This window comes from Ambystoma mexicanum, chromosome 9, assembly GCF_040938575.1.
Source record: "Ambystoma mexicanum isolate Mex_15411 chromosome 9, UKY_AmexF1_1, whole genome shotgun sequence".
NCBI lineage: Eukaryota > Metazoa > Chordata > Amphibia > Caudata > Ambystomatidae > Ambystoma > Ambystoma mexicanum.
In genome coordinates, this window is record NC_090931.1 from 1225786563 (window position 1) to 1225809547 (window position 22985).

Sequence of the window (22985 nt, forward strand, 5' to 3'; positions counted from 1 at the left end):
TTCACGGCTTATAAGAAACTGCTAATAACCTGGCTATTCAACCAATACTAACACCAATACTAACACCTAAAGATAGGTATCCACAACTCTGCATTATATTGTGAATACTTGTAAATTGTATCTTTGCACCAACTGTCCAATAATGATGTAATGTAACAATGTATTATTAATTCCTAAGCTGTATTGTAACCACGCTGTGACACCCGAGGGTCTGGGCGTGTAATAAATAAATAAAGCTCTAACTTTGATGCGACTTCTCAATATGCACAAGATGCGTATTTTATATCTCCTGAAAAAGAACATCAAGGTTATTCTTGACTTTCATGTGAGTATTCATATGTATAGTAGGGATCATGCACATAATGTACATGTTCTACGTGTATATTTTGTATAGACGGAGCACATTGATTCTAAGCATTTGTACTGTACATTTTCTATAGAATCTGTACATACAATTTGAGCGTATGCCATAATAGCATAACATGTGGTGGAAGTGTGTTTTGTAAGAAAGTTGTAGTGTGTGCATAAATTGTTCGAGTGTGCATCAGGGTACGTGTCGTTAAAGCAGGTGGTGTAAGACGTATGAGTGAATGGCGTGCAAGTGTCTGGAATTTGAGTGTATGGTAGTAGGGCATGAGTGTTTGGCATACAGCCATGGCATTCACTTGTCCTCTATGCCTCCTATATGTGTATAAACTAACATTGAAGTCAGGTTTGACTATGATGTGAGGTTTCAATAAGAACAGGAGGTGTATATTAGTTTTACAGTTCGTACATGTATGCAATTTATATCTCCTGAAAACTGACATCAAAGTCTGTCCTGAAATTTATGTGAGTTTTCTGATATAGATTAGTGTACATATACAAAATGTTCATCTCCCAAATGTACATGCAGATTTTAGATTTAAAATGTACATTCATTCTGCTTATGCATTGTATGCGTTCTATATTTATGACAGCTCACATTAAAGTGAATGCTAACATTTTTCTGAGTTTTCAATATGTACAAGTGGCGTACATGAGGTTTACAGTTTGTACTTGTATGCAATTTATATCTCCTGAAAAAGGACAAAGTCAGCCCTGATTTGTATGTGAGTTACAGGAGACTGTAAACTGTATAACATATGAACAGTGAAACTCCTAAGCCTCTTTGACCAGTTCGCATTAAAGATGCATATTCATTACATCTCTTGAAAATGTACATCAAAGTCAGGCCTGACTTGCGTGTGTGTTTTCAGGATATGTAAATGGCATAATGTATGAACTGTGAACCTCATACACCTCTTTGTACAGTTTGTAGCAAAGTGCACATTCAGTCTAACAGGTATCAAATATAGATACATCTTAAATTGTTAGTATCTCAAAATTGGCGATTTTCTATTTATTTCAGTGCACCAATTCCTGATCAAATCTAGGGGCATGCCAAAAATTGGGAAAATCGAAGCAGACAATGTTAATACATTTGGAACAAAACAAAAAAACTTTTTCTTCTATGGGGTAACCCAATCTTAAAAGCTGTTCATTACACAATCAAAGTAACATTTTATTAAAATATGAAGCCATCCATGAAAAAGACTAACATGTTTGATTCAGAGGTTCCTGTCTCGGAATGGGTGTCATCTTTCATATCTTTTCATGCAATGGTTCAAAAGTTATGAAGAAAATAAATGTTCTGAAAGCCCATAGAAGATTTGTTTTAACTTCAACTATGCCATGTGCTAGAGCAATGCCATTTTATATATATATTTTCGGAGGTTCATCCAGGCATGCTCTAAACTATAGGCACCAATGCCATTCTTCAGGATAGGATATGCTCCAATGGACCCTTGTAAGTTTAAATGTATGTTGACACCTATAGAAAGAATGTAGATGTAGTTGATTGTGAGTCTTCATTTAGCACCTAAGACAAGGCAAATAGAACTTATCGACATATGTCCTGCTTGTGATAATTTCAGCACATGGAGCTACGTGCCCTCCCAGAGTAGTATGTCTGGACCTATGAATGCGCGCACACACATTTCTTAAGATTAACCAGGACTCATCTGAAAAAGACCCATATTGTTTACTATTCAGACATCTATGCAGTCAAACTGAAAAGTTAATACCTGGTTTTCTATGAAGGAATTCATTCTTTGCAGCATTCCCTCACAGGTGAACTCGTATGGCAAATAAGGTTCATTCTGCAAAAAAAGAAAAAAAAAAGCTTTATTCACAGATAATGACTTTTTCAAAACAAAACTGCACAACTCTGCCCCAATATCTCAATGGATGATGGCCCTGGCATTGCCATGATAGACTCCACACCCACCACAAAATAACCATTCTACATCTTCCTACCCCCTTTCCATGAACAAAGTAAAGATTATAAACCTTCTCTAGTAAGTGACATCTATGAGAAAAAATACAAAAGCTGCAATCATACATGCCTTAATTACCCAGCGACCCAGGCAAACAGCATTGCTGCATTGCCAAGATCATGAAAGGAATTGTCACTGCTCAATTTTCGGCCCACTTGGAGCAAAATAAAAACTGGAGTGACTTTCAATTGGGTGTATTGTTGCAGTGTGCGGCTCAAAACATGCACAGGAAAATGCCAGGAAAACCTTAGCATCCGAGTAAATGGGTAAATGCATAAATTGAGCCTCCTCAGTCAATTGGTGGCCTTCGATAAAAGTCAATCATGACACCACTTGCTCGTACCAATTGGATAGCAGACTTGGGTTTGGACTCTGTCCAATCATTTTGATCGAAATCAACATTTGAAATCAAACTGTGCCCCTTTCCTCACAGATCATGGATATTGCATCTGAACATCCCAAGCATCATCCTCACGTCTCCTTTGCAATGTGAAAACAGTCTATTCATCCTCCTTTACCATTCTGCAAGGCAACCTGTCGACCCTCCGCTTCATTGGCTTCTAGGTCACCAAATTCGACTTGGTGGCCTCTTACCTTTAAGATCACTCCTCCACCTCAAAGATCCCTAACACCTCTACCTCAAGACCTGTTCCATTGAGGGGCCCCGCCCAGAGAAACAATATTTGTGCCTGCTCCTCTTCACTCTCTAATCCACCTCTCAGAGTTGACATATTTCATCCTTTAGCTTTCACTGCCACCTCTTTGCTGAGGATGCCCAGATCATTTTTCCCTGCTTCACACTTGCTTATCTGGGCACATCACAAGCCTCAGAGCTTTCTTCCACTGGATGTCATTATGGTGCTAATCTCTCCCTGCCTCTACCGCTAAACCCATTCTCCCATCTCCTTCCTTCCTTCCAGTCTCACTCCTTTGCCCAAGGCTCGGAACATTGAAATGTTCTTTGACAGTGAGCCAAGGCACCAGCATTTCATTATGGCACTGACACTGCTGCCAGGACTAACCTTCTTAATATAAACAAAATGTGCCCTCACCTCACCCATCACGTCACCACTACTCTAATCAGCAAACTGGGCTACTTTTTGAGCCACACTTCCTCTAAAACATAATCCTCCCCATCTCTGCACAGACACCCCAAAGGATGGTTCTACATGCAAAAACCACTCTTTAAATTTCTACTCCTAGTTTACAAATCAATCCATGGCCCTGCGCAACTCTACCTGGCCAACTGCATCCCTCCCCACTTCAAACTCTGGAATCCTCCTCAATTTCCTCCCATTTCCGGTCCACCTTTCTACTTGAACTTCCCTCCATTTGAAAGCCCTCCCGCTCGACAGTAGCACTAACCCATCAATAGAACAGTTTATATCAAGACTTAATATCCACCTACTTTGTCCCAGATGCATGTTATCCTACGTGCCCTTATTGGTTATTCTATTTCTCTCTGTCCCTAGAATATAGTTTCTTATACTAATGCTACTAAAACTGGTTAACTTTTATTTATACATCTACCCCCTATACTAAAGGCACTTTACCAACGGAATGCCTCATCTGTACTGCTTCCTCTGTACGTCTTTTCTGTTCAAAATGACAATGAATTGCTCCATAAAAACAAACACAAATGACGAAAAAAATCCTCAAAAGGTTCAACACTAGATACTCGATGTACAATGACAGCATACAGCTGTTCATAAACATAACAGCCCAAGTCGAGGGCCACCTACGGTTTGGTGAATGCCTCTACTACATTACAAAAGTAATGGCAGTCTTACTGGTGGGGCAGTGCACTAACAAGTGCTATTTCAGTCTCCCTTTCAATCTCAAAGCCTGAAAGCAAAGGTTCACCTTTATATCAAAAACTCTCAATTGTTCCACAAATCAATGCTGTCGAAAATGTCTTCCAGCCTTGACTATGCAAGTACCTAATGCTTAACACTGTCTGTAGTCCTTTACAGTGTCAACTAATGCAAGTTAAAGTATGGATCTCTGACTCCCATGTCCATCTACAGGCATCAGAGTACCCGGTACTTTCCAGCCCATCTTTACATTGAAGTTAACCTTTTCAGGACACCACACCAATTCTGAAAATGCTAAATTTTCGACTCACTCTTTACCCTTTAAAACAGGCTGCTTAGTATACAGAGACTGGTCTGAAAATCAATTGTGCCTGCACCTAAGGGAATGTAACAGTATTGGGAAAGGAAGTTTGCATGCACACAGCTAAACCATATGCCTCCAGGCAAAAGTCCACATCTATACATAACTACTAACTCTGGCCCTCAGGCTAGTTCTCCCCCCTGCCCCCAAAGTGCATCTCAATACCCAAGGAAGTCTGCAGCCAGAGATGAACCGCCCCAACCGTACACTATTTTGCAGCATGATTTATGCCTAGTAACATTTTGTAGAGGACTGAAAAGGAATTTCAGAAAGTAGATACTTTCAACCCCAAAAGAAGCTCTGGCCTGCTTTAGCCTCAGAGAGGGCTGTGCGTTTCATCTGACCCCAGTGCAGGATATTGTAGTGTCCAGTAGCACTTTGGGGACAAAAGATGATTTTATTATTGGCAACACGAAATTTTTAAGAAAGTGCTATTTACACAGACATTGAGCACTAAAGCTTTTTGCCAAGCCATTACACAAGCAGATTTTTGTTTCATATGGGGCATCCCCCCCTGCAAGCCCCGCCCACGGGTGGGTGCTCTGGTGCCTGGGCATAGATTGAGAGTGAAAAATAAATAAATAAACAAAAAAAAGGAGAGTTCAGGGTTAAGCTCTCCCCTGCCACCTAGGTTATTAACATATTATAAAACGGAAAATAACACCACCGGCAGCACGTCAATCAGGAAGTGTTGCAAGAAACACATGAGTTTTAGCATCAACCCTTTTTACCCCGCATCAGGACGGAGTGTTGGAGAGGCTGTCATCACCATCCATACCCTTGGCCAACAATACAATCTGAAGGCACTTCAATGATTGTATCAGAGCGCGTTAATGTGGGAATCAGGTGTTGTAGCTCGTCATTCAGATATAAATCTGGAACAAACTTGTAGAATAGAACTATCTTTATTTTCAAATGAACGATGACTCTTAATGACAGTGGGATAACCTCATTTGCGCAGTCATGCTCGACTCACTTCTAAACTGGATTTTGAAGCAGACATAGAGCTATGGGATAAGTCATAGATGGAACTCTTCGTGGTCTCAGGTTCAATGTCAATGCTACCTAATCCATCAATGGTTGGTACATTTGTATGGTGCAGGCCTAAACATTGCACCTGAATTGCTGTGATTGAGCAAACCAAGTTAGCTCAACACTGTCCAGGAGTGTTTGGGAGGTTAGGCCAGAAAATATTAAAAATGACGGGTTGAAATGGTAGATTTAATGCAAAATTTGTTTGGGAAAATTTGAATAATTGTCTTTACAGGGAGCTCTGTAGTGGATCAAGTCAAATATTCAAAATAGAACAGCTGCAGGGCAACACCAGTAAACATGAGCATTTTATCACAACAAATTATGCATATACCTTTAAGAAAATGGTCTGACAAACACAGAATGAACATTGCTCAGAACTAGCGAGAACAATGGCAATCCTAGCAATACGCCAAGCAAAATTACATTAACATTAAATATTTCAAACATATTTTCCATCCACTCTATAATGACTGCAGAATCAGAATTATTATGATATAAAATATAATTAGAATTAGCACCAACGGCATATCCACCAGATTACTATCAAAGCACACCAGACTCTTGCTCTAATAATTGAGGTTGCTGTCGATAACAGGATGCTGGTTAGCCGGACACAGTTTATCTATTCCCAAATATGTACAGTTCAACGAGCCGGTCGAGCCACCCAGTTTAAATATTGTCATGTCTGTTTTTAAAAAGCACTAGTTCTTTTGCCTGGCCAGTATCAATAATGCCATGCCGTCATTGCCTGTGAAACTTTTCTGATGCTGGTGATCACCTTGCCACCAGAAAATATTGATGTCCGCGATTATCTAGATAACACATTATGATGCAGACATTTATCAGTGCACCAAGATAATTGTGATCTCAGCCTCAACAATGGCATGCCCAGTTACCCCAGGAAATACATTACCTGAGAAAACTCAAATACAAGTCAGAACTATGCCATGATAATGTAACACCAGTACACACGTGTGATGTTGGTTTCTACATTCCCTGTATAAGCATGATGCCCATCTCAGACACTGATATTTATGGGGTAAGTACCTTGAGAGCCCGTAATCCCCCCCCCACACACACACACACACACACACACACTAAAAAACACCCCCCTTCCCCCCCCAATTTTACTTACCATATCATTCTCAGATCCACATCCCATTGCCCCTCATCTGCCTATAGCCTAATATCCTTATGTGGTCTAAGTCGAGGTACTCAAATGCTCTTACCACCAGCATAATATAAGTGGGTAGCCCTGAAGACAGTATTTTACTTTCTCCTTTGTGAAATGTCTCCCCAATAACAATGTGGGTGTATTGTATCAACAGAAGTAATTGCTAAATGCTCCAAGTGTTATTCCTACCACCATTTCTGTAATGACTCCTTAGGATTTCAACTTACTTACATTCAATAACAACTATTTTAAATTCACACCCAGGGCAGAAGCAGGTGGCAATCAGCGTGTGGGCTGAAATGAATGATCAAACCCTGCATTTCTAATGGAATTAGCACTCCACGCACCTCCCCACATTATGCTACCTGCCTCGGCCACCCTACTCCTTTGCCCCTGGCCACTCCTCCATATCTCCCACAGTGCCTTCTCCTTACCTGAAAGTTTGTCTTCCTCTATGGCCGCAGTCTGGTCCTCCATGCTCTCCGCCTCATGCATGTTCTACCTCCTCTCATAATGGACATCAAAGAGGGACTCTGTTCAGAAACCCTCTTCCATTTCCATGGTGGCCATTTCCTGAAGGCCCCACTCACCTACCATGGATCATGTTTTCTGGGGCATATGTACTATTAGCACCTCAGGAGTTTATCCCGGAGTTCTAATAGCAATAATCCCACAGCAAAGGGCTTGATCGACAAGTAAGGGTCCGGGGCACAAGTTTATGGCCTGTGTATATATTATTGCTTAAATGTTCACAACCCACAGCTTCCTCAGCCATACATCCAGAATTCCTGGTGAAGTGCTTCTCCTTGACGTCCAACTTTATTAAGGTTAAAGGTTAATCTATCATTGACTTACATGTTGAATCGGTGCTGCGAGAACAGCTTAATTTAGTGCCTAAATTCACTGTGGAATCACCCAGTCATCTATACCGTGAGCCAACATTACACAGTGTAGCAGACGCAAACAAAACCAGCACATTTCTAATAAATTATACCTTCAGTTTTTTAAACCGGAAACTTTAAATGCCATTTCACACATTTAGATTGGGGGCCAGTCCTCTACATTAAACAACTATAATGGGAAATGAAGGTACATTCTTTTATTTACCCCTTCATTCAGAATGGCCTTCACTGCCTTTTCCACCTCATGAGGGTCGTTGATATCCACAGTCCAGACGTATGGCTTCCCGATGTAAACTTCTGCATATGGATGCTGGGACGTTAGCTGAAGTGGGGACACAAAACATATTTTGAGTGACAACCATCAAACTTTACCAGTCTTTCGTTACTGCACACATAATGAGCATCGAGTGACTATTCAAATAAACAATATCCTGTCCAACCGGAGTGGACAAGACTTGTAGTTATGCCAAATTCATCTCAACTCTTGATCTGCTTCAATAGGTTGCAAAGGATGAGACTGCAATCTGCTTTCTTATTAAGGGCTCAGCAACATTACTGTCCCTACCCCATGAAAAGATTGTTTCCCAATAACCCACTGGGTGACAATTTGTTTTGGCTTTGACTGTTGCTAAAAAGAATTTCTCAAACTTGGAAATCAAGGAAGAACACTTCCATTGATGACTGGTGGAGAGAGTAAAGCAAACCTGGACCCAGGGAGGAAATGGGGCACAGGACATGCAATGCAACAAAAAGTACTGGTGTTTGTGACGATTAGCTATATAGGTATGTGTATTGCACTCTGCCACTTTTCAATGTCCCTGCACAACAGCCCTGTGCTATTAGAGCACTACAGGGTTGACTGTGCAGTATACATAAGTATTAAAATAAAATAACTTCTGTCTCCGATTCATATAAAGGAATCATTTTAGAGCAATATGGCCCAATGTTTGTATTTTTTGTTGGCACGTATTTCGTTAAATTGGTTTTCTTACAGTTTACATCTCTTGCGTGCAATTGCAAAACTTTATCCAACTTTGATAAAAAATTAATTTAAATAAATAAACAAAAATGCCTTTAAAAATATTAAGTAAACTCACTTTGCAACATATAAAGAATGTCCAACGCTATCATGGCATCAACAACTCGGAAAGGGAAGAAGAGCACAAGAGGTTCTTCAATTTGCTTTAGATGGTAATTTCATCTCGCTGCTTGGAAACATAATTACTGTCACCTCTTGCAAGACGTGCACATGACTCAATTATGAACCTCAACAGGGATGTGTGCGCAGGTATATACATCATAAACCACACTGTTTTGTGTCACCTAGGGGCTCTACAGCTTTGAGGATTACAAAATAAATAGGCAGTAGGCTAAAGTTATCTCAACTTTCGCTTTGTTAGTTGTTGTGGCTACTTACAAGCCATAGTTTACAAAGAATATCAGAAAGAAAAGCAACACCATTCTGTCACACAGATCTAGCACTACTCTCGAGCAATCCATTCGCAGAAACACACAATTCACATGTAGGTTGGGGATATACTAGACAACTTGCAAAAAGTGGAAAAAAAGTTACAAAGTTGTGTAGCCAGACTTTTACTACCGGGAGGGCCTGCACATATACACCTGGGGAAAGGGCAAAATATATTTCAGTAGAGTATTTTATTTTGTGCAGTCTGGATTAATTGTCCGCCCCCCCTCCTAAACCTTGCTCAATAGTACAAGCTTGTGGAATCCCCTTCTGCCACACGACAGAAATCCACAGGCAAAATTGAAAGAAAGACAACTCAAGGGTTAGGTGGAAACAGTGTTTAATTGGAGTAAACAAGTACAGACCCCCAGCACTTCCTTCCTCCAGGCTGGGACAACAACATTGTTACAGAGCACTATTGTAGTCTAAACATTCTACCTACATAACTATGCATTCTACACTACATCATACTACCAGTGGAAGCATTCCACAGAGAACTTAATTACATTATCAATAGACTACACAAATAACTATGTAAATGCTGCAAGATGACTATTTACATAACCATCATACATAACACATCTCCCTCGCTTATCATACACAACCTCTCCTCCCAATGGCAATTCTATTTTTATTCCACACGTGTCCTCCACTCACTCTGACAGCACCCTTCATAACCGCATCAACACGCACAGGATCAGACTATAACAAATCACATTTCCTCTTTATTACAGCTTTTCCGATCCTCACAAAGTCTCCACACTCCAGCTTGAGTTCCTTTTTTCCTCTTCTCACATTCTCCCTCATAACATACTCTTCCTTCTTTCCTTTCGAATGTGTTCTTATCTCTTGCACCACACAGTCCGAGTCACCTCCTCTCCCTAACCAGGGTGGACATACTTCTGAGTAACCTTTCCGACCCCTCGTGAGTTCAAAAGGTGACACACCGGTAACGGAATGCGGTGCCATTCTCAACGCACACAACCGTTCCTGAACAGCTGTTTTTCTATCTAACCCACATACACCAGATAAAAGTATACCTTCCATTATGCATATGTTCATTCTTTCCACTAATCCATTACCTTCGGGATGGTATAATGCTTTTTTCTTATGGATCACACCACAGCTTCGCACATACTATTTAAAACATCCCCCCGTGAATTGTAACGTGTTATCAGTTAGAATGCAACAGGGAATACCCTCCCTTGCAAAAGTCTCCCTCAAAAAAATGACAATACTCTTAACATTTACTTCTCTAACCACCTTACATTCACACCATCTGGAAAACCTGTTCACCAGAACAATCAAAAATCTGCCCTGTCCGAACCCCATATCTCGACCGGCCCAAGAATGGCTATGGTCAACTCTTCCCACACCTTCCGTGGGACATCATTTATCATCATGGGTTGCTCTTTTGCCCCAATTCCTCTTCAAGCATCCTGTGCAATCCTGCAGCCTCCATTCTACCTCTCTATCAAAACCAGTCAACCAGTAATCACATTGTAACACAGCTTTATTTTTACCAATACCCACATGCCCTTTATGGGCAATGTCAATGATGCGAGATCTAATGTTTTCGGGCACAACAGCGCGTCCCCACCGAAGCACAACACCATTCTCCAAACTTAGTTCATTGCGAACCTCCCAAAACGGCCTCTCTCCTTCAGTCACACCACATTTCTCTGGCCATCCACTCTCAATGTACAACTTAATCTTGGATAAAACGCCATCACCTACAACCCTAACCCAATCTTCCTTATCTATAATACCATAACGCATTGCACAAACAAGTTCCATGTCCTCATTTGGCTGGTTGTCTTGCTCACTTTTGGGCAACCTAGAAAAACTATCGGCTAAGACGTTGTCTTTTCCAGCCACCACACACATCTCAAACCAATAGCACTGTAGGCGTGTGACCAATCCTGCAACTCTTCTAGATATCAAATCTAAACCTTTACATTAAAAAATGGCCTTCATAGGCCTGTGATCCATTTTGATTACAAAGTCGGTTCCCCACACAACATTTTAAAACTTTTCAACTGACCAGAAACAACCCAAAACCTCTTTTTCTAATACAGAATATCTTAATTCTGCACCTCTAAGTGCTCTGGATGCATGCACAATGATTTCATCTTCTCCTTTTTGATTTACTTGAGATAAAACATCTCCTAGCCCTGATTCACTGCGATAATACTCCCTTTTCTTGTATCAACTTTCTTTAATGGAGCAGCTAATTCAATTTCTTTAATTTTATTTTTAATTCTTCACTAGACTTATTATTCCAGATACATTCTTCACCTTTTCTAAGCAACTTCCTCATCTCCACAACTTTTTCAGCATAATTCTTTATACATTTTTGATAAAACTCTGACATTCCTAAAAAGGAACGTAATAAGGGTAGAGAAGAATTAAAAAAAATTAAAGAAGTAATTGACTTAACTGCTGCATTAAAGACATTTGATACGAGAAAAAGGAGTATTATCACAGTGGATGACAGTACATGCTGCAAGATGACCATTTACATAAGCATCATCGTAACAATAATAACTGTGGGCATTCTGCAGCTTCACTGCACATAATTTGTGAGCCTGAGCCAGCGCTCCACCTACCTGCTCTCCAGCTCTTTCTTCTTCCGAGCTGTGAAGGGGCTCTGTCGGTGCTTGGGCGCTTCCTGGAGGAGGCGTGGCCCGCCCAACACACGTGACGCATCACGTGACCCCCCCACCTCCTCACAGCGCCGACCCATCCACCCTCGCGGCGTTAAGCCCGGTGGTGTAAAGGGCGCCGACTGTTTTGCGGCTGTTTGGCGCTGGTGGTGCCTTGGGGGAGACTACAGACCATGGAGGGCAAGCATTTAACTGACGTAAGCGGCATAAGGTATATGTAATAATACCTCCGGGGTGGCAGCGAGTGGCAGTCCTGCAGGTAGTCGTTTGCAGAGTCTGTCCTCACTGTCATTCATTGTTGGAGGAGGAGGAACATTTTCAGCTCAGCTACAAGAACCCCCGCTGTACGCGAAGCGGACGCGGAGTGGCAGTCCGGTAGTCATGGCAGTCGAGGCTGCGAGGACTGCCTTTGCCGTAAACTCCCCTCCAAATGAGGAAAAGCGCAGACTGCGCAGTACACGTCCCATAACGGATCTGGACGAAGATTTCCTTTCAGACCTCCCTAATAACCACAGGCGTGCCGTGGTGAAAAGCCCTAAAGGGAAAAAGGGAAGACCCACAAAGCATGACTTTTTCCGGCCAACAAATGCTGTCCTGTTGGAAGTTTCCCAACCGGCAATCCTTTTACAACTGGCAAGAGTTGAAATAGCCGAAGCTCAGAAGGGACAAATGAAGAGTTCAAAGTGTGCCACAAACATCGAACCACAGATAACAGCCCTGGCAACCACGGGGGAACCCCTCATTACAGACCACTTACCTGGTACTCCCGGAGGGGAGATCGGGGCGGTGTCGACCGGTGATGGGGTCCCGGGGATGCCGCGGGGAGACCCAGGCCGGCCTACGAGTCATGGAGGCCTCGCGGGCGGGCCGCTTGATGTGGCAGCAGAAGGAGACGCTCGACAAACCCCGGTGAGCGGGATCGAGGAGGCGGGGGAGGAGCCTGTCCTGAGTCTCCCTACCTCGGTCCAAGCGCAGATCCACTGTGACGAGGGCGGTGATCAGATGGAACACCACCGGGAGGTGCACCCGGCGCCTTCGGCAGACGAAGAGGAGATCCCGCCGTGTGAGTCGGGCAAAGGAGCCGACGACGAAGATCAACAGCCGAGGCTAACTGAGCAAAAAGAGCTCGACTCGGCGGTGCCACTCAGCACTAACTTGAAGAAAAGACTCAGACCTACCTTTTGTGCCTCGCAAAAAAGAATAAACACCTATCGAGGAAAGAAAGAGGTGACAAGGAGGGGTCGTCAACATACAAATCAAACATACAAAGAACTCACGGAAAGTGGGGTCGGTGTCTTGCCCTTATCAAAGGGGAAAGTGTCTAAACCAACACCCTCCCAGCCATCTTTAACGAACTTTTTCAAGAGCATTGGTGTGGGATGTTTTGCTCATAACGTCGAGCTGACAGATATGGAAATTCTGGAAGCAATTAAAGATTATCCGCCTCTATCCAAATATAGAAGGCTGGAGCGACAGGCGGCATTTAATCCACCTTCAAAGTCTCCTTGCCTTACCTCTCAGGACCTCCCATCCAAAGACTTGAACGTAGTGGGGCCCAAGGAGCAACAGACACCTAAAAATATGAACGATTTACAGGGGAGACAGGAAGTGGAACCTTTAACACAAGACCTTGAAAAAGAAGCAGAGTCTGCAATGCTACGGCCTACCCAAAGTTCGGTCCAACCCAGTGACCATTTAAAAGGAACTAGGAGTATAACGATGCTTACTTCCGTAAACCCGGAGCAAGCCAGCGAACAGCTGGAAGACGAACATATTGCTGACAAGGGGACGTCCCATTAATCTGGGTTAGTCCCCGCATCAACTGAGAAAATACCCAGGGGGCCCAACCATCTAGGATCTCCATCCCCGCCAATTCAAGATCGTCAAACACGATCAGACAAATGGGGAACTCAGGAGCCATTGCAAAAGAGACTCATGTGTATTCGCCCATATTGGACTTAACACCTACACTGGTTCCCACTATCTGTCGCCCTGTTAACAACAGATGCGAGGGGCAGGAAGAGGGTTTACCCGGTCTCACTCAGTGACCCCCGTACAGGGGTCTCCCTCTGGATAATTCGGCAAATATACACCAGCAAAAACAATCCAGTGCTACGAACCCACTTTTTCTCACGCCCAGAAAGACAATCACTCTAGGCTGTCCGCCACCGAAGGAGATCCCTTCAAAAAAACCTGATATCAGCATCATTATGTCGGCTATTACAATAGCATTAGCTCCTTTTACAAAACTCTATGAGTCAATGAACGAGACCTTAAAGGATAATACGGCGCTCCAAGCAAAGATGCACACAAAATTGACTTTTCTTGAAGGCTATGTAATGGCACAGATGGCTACTCAAAAATAGCCCGAAGACAACTACCAGCATAACTCACCAATACAGACTCTTGTAGACCTAGTGGGTCCTATGGACGGTAGATGAAAAAATTGGTGAAAGAAGAACGAGGAAACGACTTCGCACATTGACTTAACTACTCAAAGTCAGCAGACCGCACAGCCAAAGACCACGGTCCCTCGGCTACCAAAAAAATGTGTAACCGCAGCTGAAAATTGTAGAAGTACAGAAGTACTACTAATCATCGATGAGTCTGCAGCCTCACATCTTGAGAAACCGGACCAGCCGTTTCAGATTTTTTCAAAAAAGGCCCTGCAACCTGGGAAGAATTCGTCCATAATTACGAAACTTCAAACTGCACAATTTAGTCCCAAAAAGAAGACGACAGAAGTCAAATTTTCAAACTCAAGCTCTCAGAAAAGTGACTCAGACAAACATCAAACAAAGGGAGAGCAAGTTACAACTAGACACTCCCCGAAATCGTTAGACGACTTCATGGGAAATGAAAGCCTAATGAATATTAGTCAGCATTTAGAAGAACCTGCCCTCTCAGTTTCAGAAAGCAAGATACGATCCTCACCGATCCGCAAAGTGACATTTGAAGCTCCTCTAGAAAGTCCAGCACGGAATGAATTGAACACTAAAGAGGACCAAAATGTTGCAACATTCGTAACACTCGAAGAGCGTCGCAACAAGGCAATAAGAAAGGGGGCTGTTGGGAAAGAAAGTGATAAAAAGGAAAAAGCTTCCAACAACTGGCAATTACCGACTACGATAAGCCCCAGCCGAACTCCAATCCAGGCAAAAGTAACGAAGAAAGCCCTAATGGCTAATCACAGCACAAAATCGTGCAGAGAATCTTCAAAGCACGTGAAAGAGACAAGACACTCTCCAACAACCTTGCTCACCCATAAGGCGCATGCCCATGAGCACCGAAACCGCTCACAAACCGAAAAATATCATAGAAGGAAAAATCCAACGCCAGAATGGAGGTGGCGTCTAAAGCTAGAGCAAATCAAAGGAAATTACGATGACGTAATTTTAAATAGAAAATCTGTGTTAACCCTGCTCCATTACGTGCCTAATCTGAGGGCAATAACAACCGAAGATCTGAAGATTGTGGACCCAAGCCACAAAAACGGCAGAGCTCTAACATATCTGCACATCCTATCTAAAACGGCTAAAGAACTATTAAGCAAAGAAGCAGAGGAACTGCTCAGATTGGGATACGACCTTACGGTCCTAAAAGAAAGTGATCAAACTCCCAAACCGGAGACTCCAGTTCTGCCACGAGCACACCAAAGAAACAGAGAAAAGCAAGAAACTCAAAAGACTCATGTGAGAAAACCAGAAAAGCCAGCCCCAAGAATAACCAAGACCACCAAGCAACGGGCGACTGAAACACTGACAGTCCCTCTGGGTATAAAAAAACCCATCAACAAGAGATCAAACCTGACGAAAAGTCTAAAACAAAACAAAACTCTGTCTTAAATCTCTGGGCCTGGCTACCCAAAGTACTGACAGCAAAAAAAGCCTCATAGCAATGCAAACGCCAACTCAACATCAACGAGGAGTGCCGACCGCCTACTTTCTACAACCTCAGACTTGGCTCCTGGAACACCAGGGGCTTTCAGCACCTTACAGTTGCAGGAGAGGTCAACCTGGGGGACTTCGACATACTTTGTCTGCAGGAAACATGGCTTATGAAGCAACCTAGATTAGATGGCTACGAAACAATCTTAGATCCTGCGAAAAAGAGTACACGAGGGCGTCCGTCATCGGGTCCATTAACGGCAATCCATATAGGCCACGGCTTAAAACTCAAAAAAGTTCTGACGGCAAACCAATCTCTACTAACAGTGCTTCTAACATGGTCTCACAAACAGGATTTTCACTTAGAAACACAAACCACGACCATGGCAATCGTAAACACCTATTGGAATCCGGCTAAAATTGAACCTAAAACCTTTCTGAAAGACCTGGAAGTGGCGATTGACGAGATCCTAGCGGTAAATCAAATATCAAACTTACTAATTTGCGGAGATCTAAACTCAACAGCCCCCACACAAAATCCTAAAAGAAATTCTACTCCCGCAGACCAGAGGGGGATTATACTACAGAAGCTAGCGAAATCCAGAAAGCTACAAAACCTGGAATTTGTCTTCCCAAAACCGGACCGTCCACCAACATGGTCAAACAGCACGAAGGAGTCCACAATCGACCACATATTCGTCTCGAGACCTTCTCTGGACATGATCTCTTCTTTCGAGGTAATTCAAACCAAGACCAGTGATCATAATCTTCTAGCTATCACCTGGAAATCACTTAACGACTCTGTGGAGACCTTAGACCATCAGTTAGAACTAACGGCACAAGGCAACAGACTCCGTCTTTCAGCAGAAGATATCAAGGAGCTGACGTCTAACTACACAAACCTCAAGTCAGAAAACCGGTGCATCAAAACCGACTATGGCCCACTGCTAACAACGTACAAAAAGCCTTGCTCAAAGTCTTGTTCACAATCAAAGCCAAAAAATCATACTTTTGACACACTAGTAGTTGAAAAACGAAGACTCTACCGGAAAGCGATGCGAGACGCACTAAAACTAACTAGCGATAAAATCGAAAACGCTAAGCGAGACGCAAAAACCGCCTACCGTGCATGGCTACGAAATCATCGATTGAATTTACATCAACAAGACACTGAAGCAATCATCAAATCGATCTGTACAAAAAACGCCAGAGAATTCTGGTCATTACTAAACTCCACGTCAACGAATAAAAACGGCAGTACCCAGAATACAATCGGAGAAAATACATCGAGGAGACTTTTAAATCTCCGACTGAGAGCCAACTAAACCCAATGGAAAGTACCAGCACCTGGGATAAGCTAGATGATAAAGATAACATTAATAACAGCATTGAAAAACTCTAGAGCCCCGGGACCGGAGGGCATTACCAACATTGACCTGAAAGCACACCCGGCTGCATGGACAACTTTCATTAGCAAAGTCTTCGCTAGATGTTCAGAGTCCAGATCAGTTCCAGCTTCGTGGACAACAGCTATTATTGTGCCTATTTATAAAAAAGGAGATGCGCACAATCCGCTAAACTATCGACCTATAGCGTTGCTGGATCCAATTGGAAAGGTCTAATGCTCACTACTCCTGAGACGATTTCAAGCATGGGCAAATGAGGCTCCTTGTAACGACCTTTTTCAATCAGGATTCAAGAAAAATATGGAAACCTATTAACATCTTGACACTAAGTCTGCTTAAAAGTAAAACGATGGAAGGAGGCCCTGGTCTATATTGGGCGTTCATAAACTTCACCCAAGCATTTGACAGAGCCGATCGATCGCTCCTATGGAGTAAACTCGAAGCCTGGAAATGCCCAAAAAATATCCTGGATCCTATTAAATCCCTCCATACGAACACTACAGTGAGAGTCCGATTAAACTGCAAAGGCTCCCTTTCATCATCCATTACAACAAGTAGAGGAGTCAAGCAGGGGTGCCCATTGGCTCCATCAATTTTTCTTGCCTACATCGGAGACTATCAAGAGTCAGAAGTTGCAATAAGATCGTTGCCACCGAAAATGGGGTCCCAAAGAATAAGCAGGCTTCTCTACGCAGACGATCTAATACTGATCGATCAAACACCAGTGGGCCTACAACGCCAGTTGGACAATCTTTTCTCCTATGTGACACTGAATAACCTTGAAGTGAACAAGGATAAGACAAAAATCCTAGTACTCTAAAGAACAACAAAAAAATCAGACAGTTTCAAATGGTACTATAAATCGTCTACAATTGAAAAGGTTCAGAGTTTCAAATATTTGGGCGTTACATTGGACAGCACAAAAAAAGACCTAGCCATGCAGGCTACAAAAACCAGAATGTTAGCCACCAAAGGTAAAGCCATCGACCTAAAGTTTGGCCGGTTCTCAACGATCCCAGCCATAAACTTTTATAAAGCAAAAGACGTGCCTTCTGTAACGTACGGAGTGGAAGCTATGTTACAGTTACCCCCAGCTATATGGCCTAAATTGGAAGCCTACTACTGGAGAACCGTGCTGGGTCTACCTTCTTCGACACCGGTTGCTTCAATCCGCAGAGAATTGAGCTTACTGTCCCTTCAAGGTACAGTCAACTGCAAAGCCCTGAAACTCTACAGGAAATGCCTATTGCCGAAGAGCCCAGCCCTGTACAACTTAATAAAATCGGAGCTGGACTCGGGAGAAAATTTGCTTACAAATCCATCGAAAATACAAATCAAAATAAAAGAGCTAGATTGGATACAGACCCTGGACAAAGCCGCAGAAAACAAATTGACCTACAACCTGCCGTCAAAAATGAAAAAACTAAACTAACTTCAGGGCTACATAAAACAATTTCCGAATAGGCAAGCAAGAAATTGCCTCCTAAGAGCAAGGCTTAATCTCCTTCCTATGAATGAAATTAACGCTATTAGAGGTCAATCGGCTACCAGCAACTGTAGACTCTGCCAGAACCCGAGTGAAAAAGAAACAATACGCCACCTCCTTCTTAATTGTACTGAAACAAAAAATCTGAGAACTTGCTATATGCAATACTTTGCTTCCGACCCGTTGCTAGAATCTGAACAATGCTGGTGGTTAAGGATAATCAGCGGCGACAAGCCAATCTGGTTAATGGCAACTACAAAAATACTGCAACATATCACAAGTAGATTAGAAACCATTCAAGCTGAAAACCATAATTTACCAAATTAAAGGGCCGTAGGACGGCTGAAAACACTGGCTACGGAAAGGAAATATTTTGTAAAAATCATTTATTTGATTAAAACAAAAACAAAAAATAACTGTGGGATGTGAATATTCAAAAGCTTGTAACTAAGAAAAGCACATGAATGTCATTAGCAAGGAGTGTGAGGTGCCAATAAATCAGGAGTTTGGGAACGAGAGTGGAATCCAACACTAACCTCCTGCATTCTCTCGGTGTGACAAATCAACTTCCGGGGCACCAGTAGTCCAGGGGTAAATATCGGTTTCTAAACCATCAATCAGCCCCACACCTCTAGTACACCAGAAGTGATCCGAACAGATTGCAAACGCAAGAAAATTATAAACCTCCTTGTCCAATTTTGATAATTTGGACGGAACAGCAGGCTTATCGCCAAAAGGTTGTGGATCGTTGGTTGGTTGCAACACAGCGAAAATACAATTGTTACCCAATGAAAAAAGAGACTGTCCATTCAAGGTTGTATAAAAATATCTACTTTATTATCACAACAGACAGTACTAGCACACTACAAAATACAACCCACCCTGTAAAGGAATGCAGAGGGTGACTGTTTCAAGAAGGAAAAGGGATGCACTCTGGATACTGACAGGAGGGTAGTGGGTAAAGTAATTCATCTCAATAGTTCAAGGATACTTGGTTTCAACACAAAGGGAGCATTGAGTCGTAAAATGTCACTAGGGGCCTTCGGAGAAGGACCAGGGGGACAGAACCACAATGTACCTTGTGCTTGTAGAAGCTATTGGTGCTCGACAGCATCATGTCGGTTTCAGGGTGCATTGCAGCTTCTGCAACAGAGTTCAAGATGGGAGACAGCTGTGGGCATCAGGCGGCAGGTAGTACGGCGATTGAGGCATGGAGGAACGGCTGCAGGCTGGCCTACATGATGACTCGGGGTCAGGAATCGTTGTCTCAGTGCTGGTTGGTGGGTCTGAAGCACTGGTTGTGGCATCACTGATGACGTTAGCAACTGCAGTTTGACAACAGTCAGCGGTGCAGTCGGTTGCAGCTCCAGGGGCTCAACTGGCTCGAAAATGTCCTTTAAGGTGGACAATGATTGATGCTTGTCGGTGCACTCCTCCTAGCTTCTTCACTGGGCATGTGTCATCCTTTACGCCGGATGGTCCAAAGCTGAGGAGTGTGTCGCAAGCACCGGCCTTCCCTGGCTGCTGGAAGGGCCTCTGGATTCAGTATCTCCCTCTATTCCCTGGGAGATGTCTAGGGGAGGGATCTTGCTTTCCTCTTTGGAAATCCCGACCTTCCTTCATTGGCAGAAAATGTTAGGCAGACTGTACCTTCAGCCCAGGTCCAAATTGAGTTCTTCTTGTTACTCCTTGCAAAGTATTCAGATCTGCCCAAAAGAGGACCTCAGCCATCTTTTAAAGCCAAATGGGCCACAGCGATTGGTGTAGGCTAATCCTACCTTAGTGAACCAATCCTGGGTCCCCATCAACAATCTCCTGTATGCATGATGTCATAACCAGAGTGCTTTGCAACAGAAAAGGTCAAGGTTGAACACATGTAATACTAAGTCCCACCCATCTTCCTGTGTGTTGTGGATCAAAATGCATCTCTGGTTAATTAAGCTCACTGTGGTTCCTGATCAAAGTGCCTGGTCTCCCTTGAAGCTGTGGAGAGAACAGACGGTCTCCATCATATCACATACTCCTTCCTTCAGAATTGAGTCCCCCTGCGGGGATTTCCTACTGTAAACACAGGTACCAGACATGACAGTCCACTGTAACTGATATTTTAGGGCGGGAGTTGGCTTCAGGTTGACACAGTGCCTATGCAAGGTTGTTGGGGTTTTTGGTCTCCTTGTTTAGCCTCTGCAGCCAGAGGGCCAGTTTGAATTAAACTTTGATTAGTATGCAAGGCTGCCAGCAGCAGCAGAGCTTAGACAAAGGGAAAGGGTGATCCATGGAGCCTTTGTTAGTTAATTAGGATGGCCATGGCAGGAGGAAGGTTTTAGCCCCCCCACCCCCCTCTTCTGCATCATATGCTCTACCGGTCAGATCCCAACTAAATATGACACTAAGGACTGTGCCTGTAGCCTGTGTCCACCCAGAGTACACACGTCTATGTGTATGTCGTGTGGTGAGCCTAGAATGTGTGCACATTAGCGCCACACATTTTCCAGAGGCTGATGCATCACCATCCCAGGTGAGCACACATCCACTGTGCGGATGGTCTAATTCCTCATACTCGGCAACCCAAATGCCTCCCGCGGTATCTACAATTCTCTTTATCAGTCGCCTACCTCCCGCCATGCAAATAGTAAAGGGACTTCTGTTTCTATTTTCCATGGCTTTGGAGATTGGGTACGTATCTCATGGATGTCGGCTGGGAACTTGACGCTTCCAAAAGGACTTCAAGGTGAAGATTGACCCATGTCACAGATGGCCTTAAAAACACCCAGACATCAAAAGGAAGATGTTAGCATTTTTATTTCCAGAATAAAAATCAAATGTTTTATACTGGTCATAGCACAGATCAGGGTGATGGCGCGGTCCACTAATGAGCTTCCCTCTCATCTCCAGTGGGCTTTCTCCAACTTAACCCAGGCATCTCTACACTCCAGGTTTTCCAACCAGGTATCAGTAACACTAGCCACTGGTGAGTTCCTAAAAGCAAAAAACCCTGATCTATCTAGCTCCCTCCCATGTAAGGGTCCCCAGACATAACTACTCTCATCTCTCCTTCCCACTCTCCACCCCACTCTCCTCTCCTCCCCACCCCTCTCCTCGCCTACCCCCACTCTCCTCACCTAATCCCACTGTCCTTGACACCCCTTCGCACTCTCCTTGCCTCCCCACTCTCCTCTCCTCCACAACCCACTCTCGTCTTCCCACCGCACTCTCCTCCCCACTCTACTTGCCTCCCCACCATACTTTGCTCCCCTCCCCACTCTGCTCCCTCACCTCTAACTACACCTATGCACCCTAATATTTCCACAATCTCTCCACCTATCACGTCTAATTGCCCCTTCTACTTCATTCTGCCCACACCTCTGCTCCCACTTCTGCCTTTTACTCTCTCCACACCCTCCTACCATACACTCAATCACACTCATTCTCCCTCTAATACCCCTTTACAATTCTCTCCCTCTCTCTAGCTTTCTTTATAGCTCACCTTTTACAACCTCACCTCACACAACTGATACCACCTACTCCCACAATCAATAACTCATCTGTACTCTGCTCCAACTCGGTCACCAACTCTTCACTCTACGTCTGTCCTCTGTTTGGCTGGTCTATATCCACACCTCCTGCACTCAAACCTGCAAGGTGCACTCTGCCTTCCACACCTCCCTTTTATACTATTCTCTTCCAGATTGTAACCCCCTGCATGTCCCTTGCATTGGTTCCAGCGCTAATCTGGCTATTGGCAAATCTGTGCCTGTCTTTTCCCCCAGTGCTGGGTTATACAGGTGCACAGCTTTAAAAACACTCTTAGCCCGCCCTCTTTTTAGCCTCTTTTTGCAGGGTAGCAGCCAGGTTCTCAGACTGCTCATTTTCCATGTGGTCTTTCATCAAGATCAGTGTATCCTCATTTCTAGTTCATTAACCGTGGACCCACCATTCGCCTGGTGTCCGTCTGGGGTTGGCAGGTCAGGTGTTGGGGTTGTCATTTCTATTTGGCATAAAAAGTGCCAGTTTATTTAATTTTTGTTATTGACTCAATTCCCTGGTTCTGGCTCTTAGTTTCTCACAGATGCATTCTGGGAGTTGTAGCTCTGAAACAGAACAGAGACCAGTGGCCAGAATCAGTACTGGTAGGCATCATGTGACAGAGGGTGGTACCAACATTAAAATGCCTGGCACATTTAAGCACTGTTCCCCCTCCCTCAATTCCCTCTGGGACAGGGCTGGCTCTGGCTTATGCCCGGGTAGCCCCGTCCTGTTCAACATCGGGAGGGATTCCTGGTCTCCCCTAACAGGGTCAGGCCCCAGACACACCATAGAATACACTTTACAGCAGAGATTGGCAGACCTTCAGTACATTTCCTAGATGTAGAAATTACCCCCATAAAGGGATGTTTGGTTACTAATATTTTCTGTAAACCTATGGCTA

General features: G+C 43.6%; 1 protein-coding gene across 4 annotated transcripts in view; it reads right to left on the reverse strand.

Annotated features, from left to right (window-relative positions):
* MGAT5 (alpha-1,6-mannosylglycoprotein 6-beta-N-acetylglucosaminyltransferase) overlaps positions 1–22985 on the reverse strand; it is a 1044542-nt gene that overhangs the window by 45135 nt on the left and 976422 nt on the right. For all 4 annotated transcript variants that reach the window (XM_069616573.1, XM_069616570.1, XM_069616572.1 and 1 more), the window contains 2 exons: positions 7849–7965; positions 2106–2180 (listed from right to left, as the gene is read on the reverse strand). In XM_069616573.1, the coding sequence (XP_069472674.1) occupies positions 2106–2180; positions 7849–7965 (192 nt within the window). The remainder of the gene's footprint in view (positions 1–2105; positions 2181–7848; positions 7966–22985) is intronic.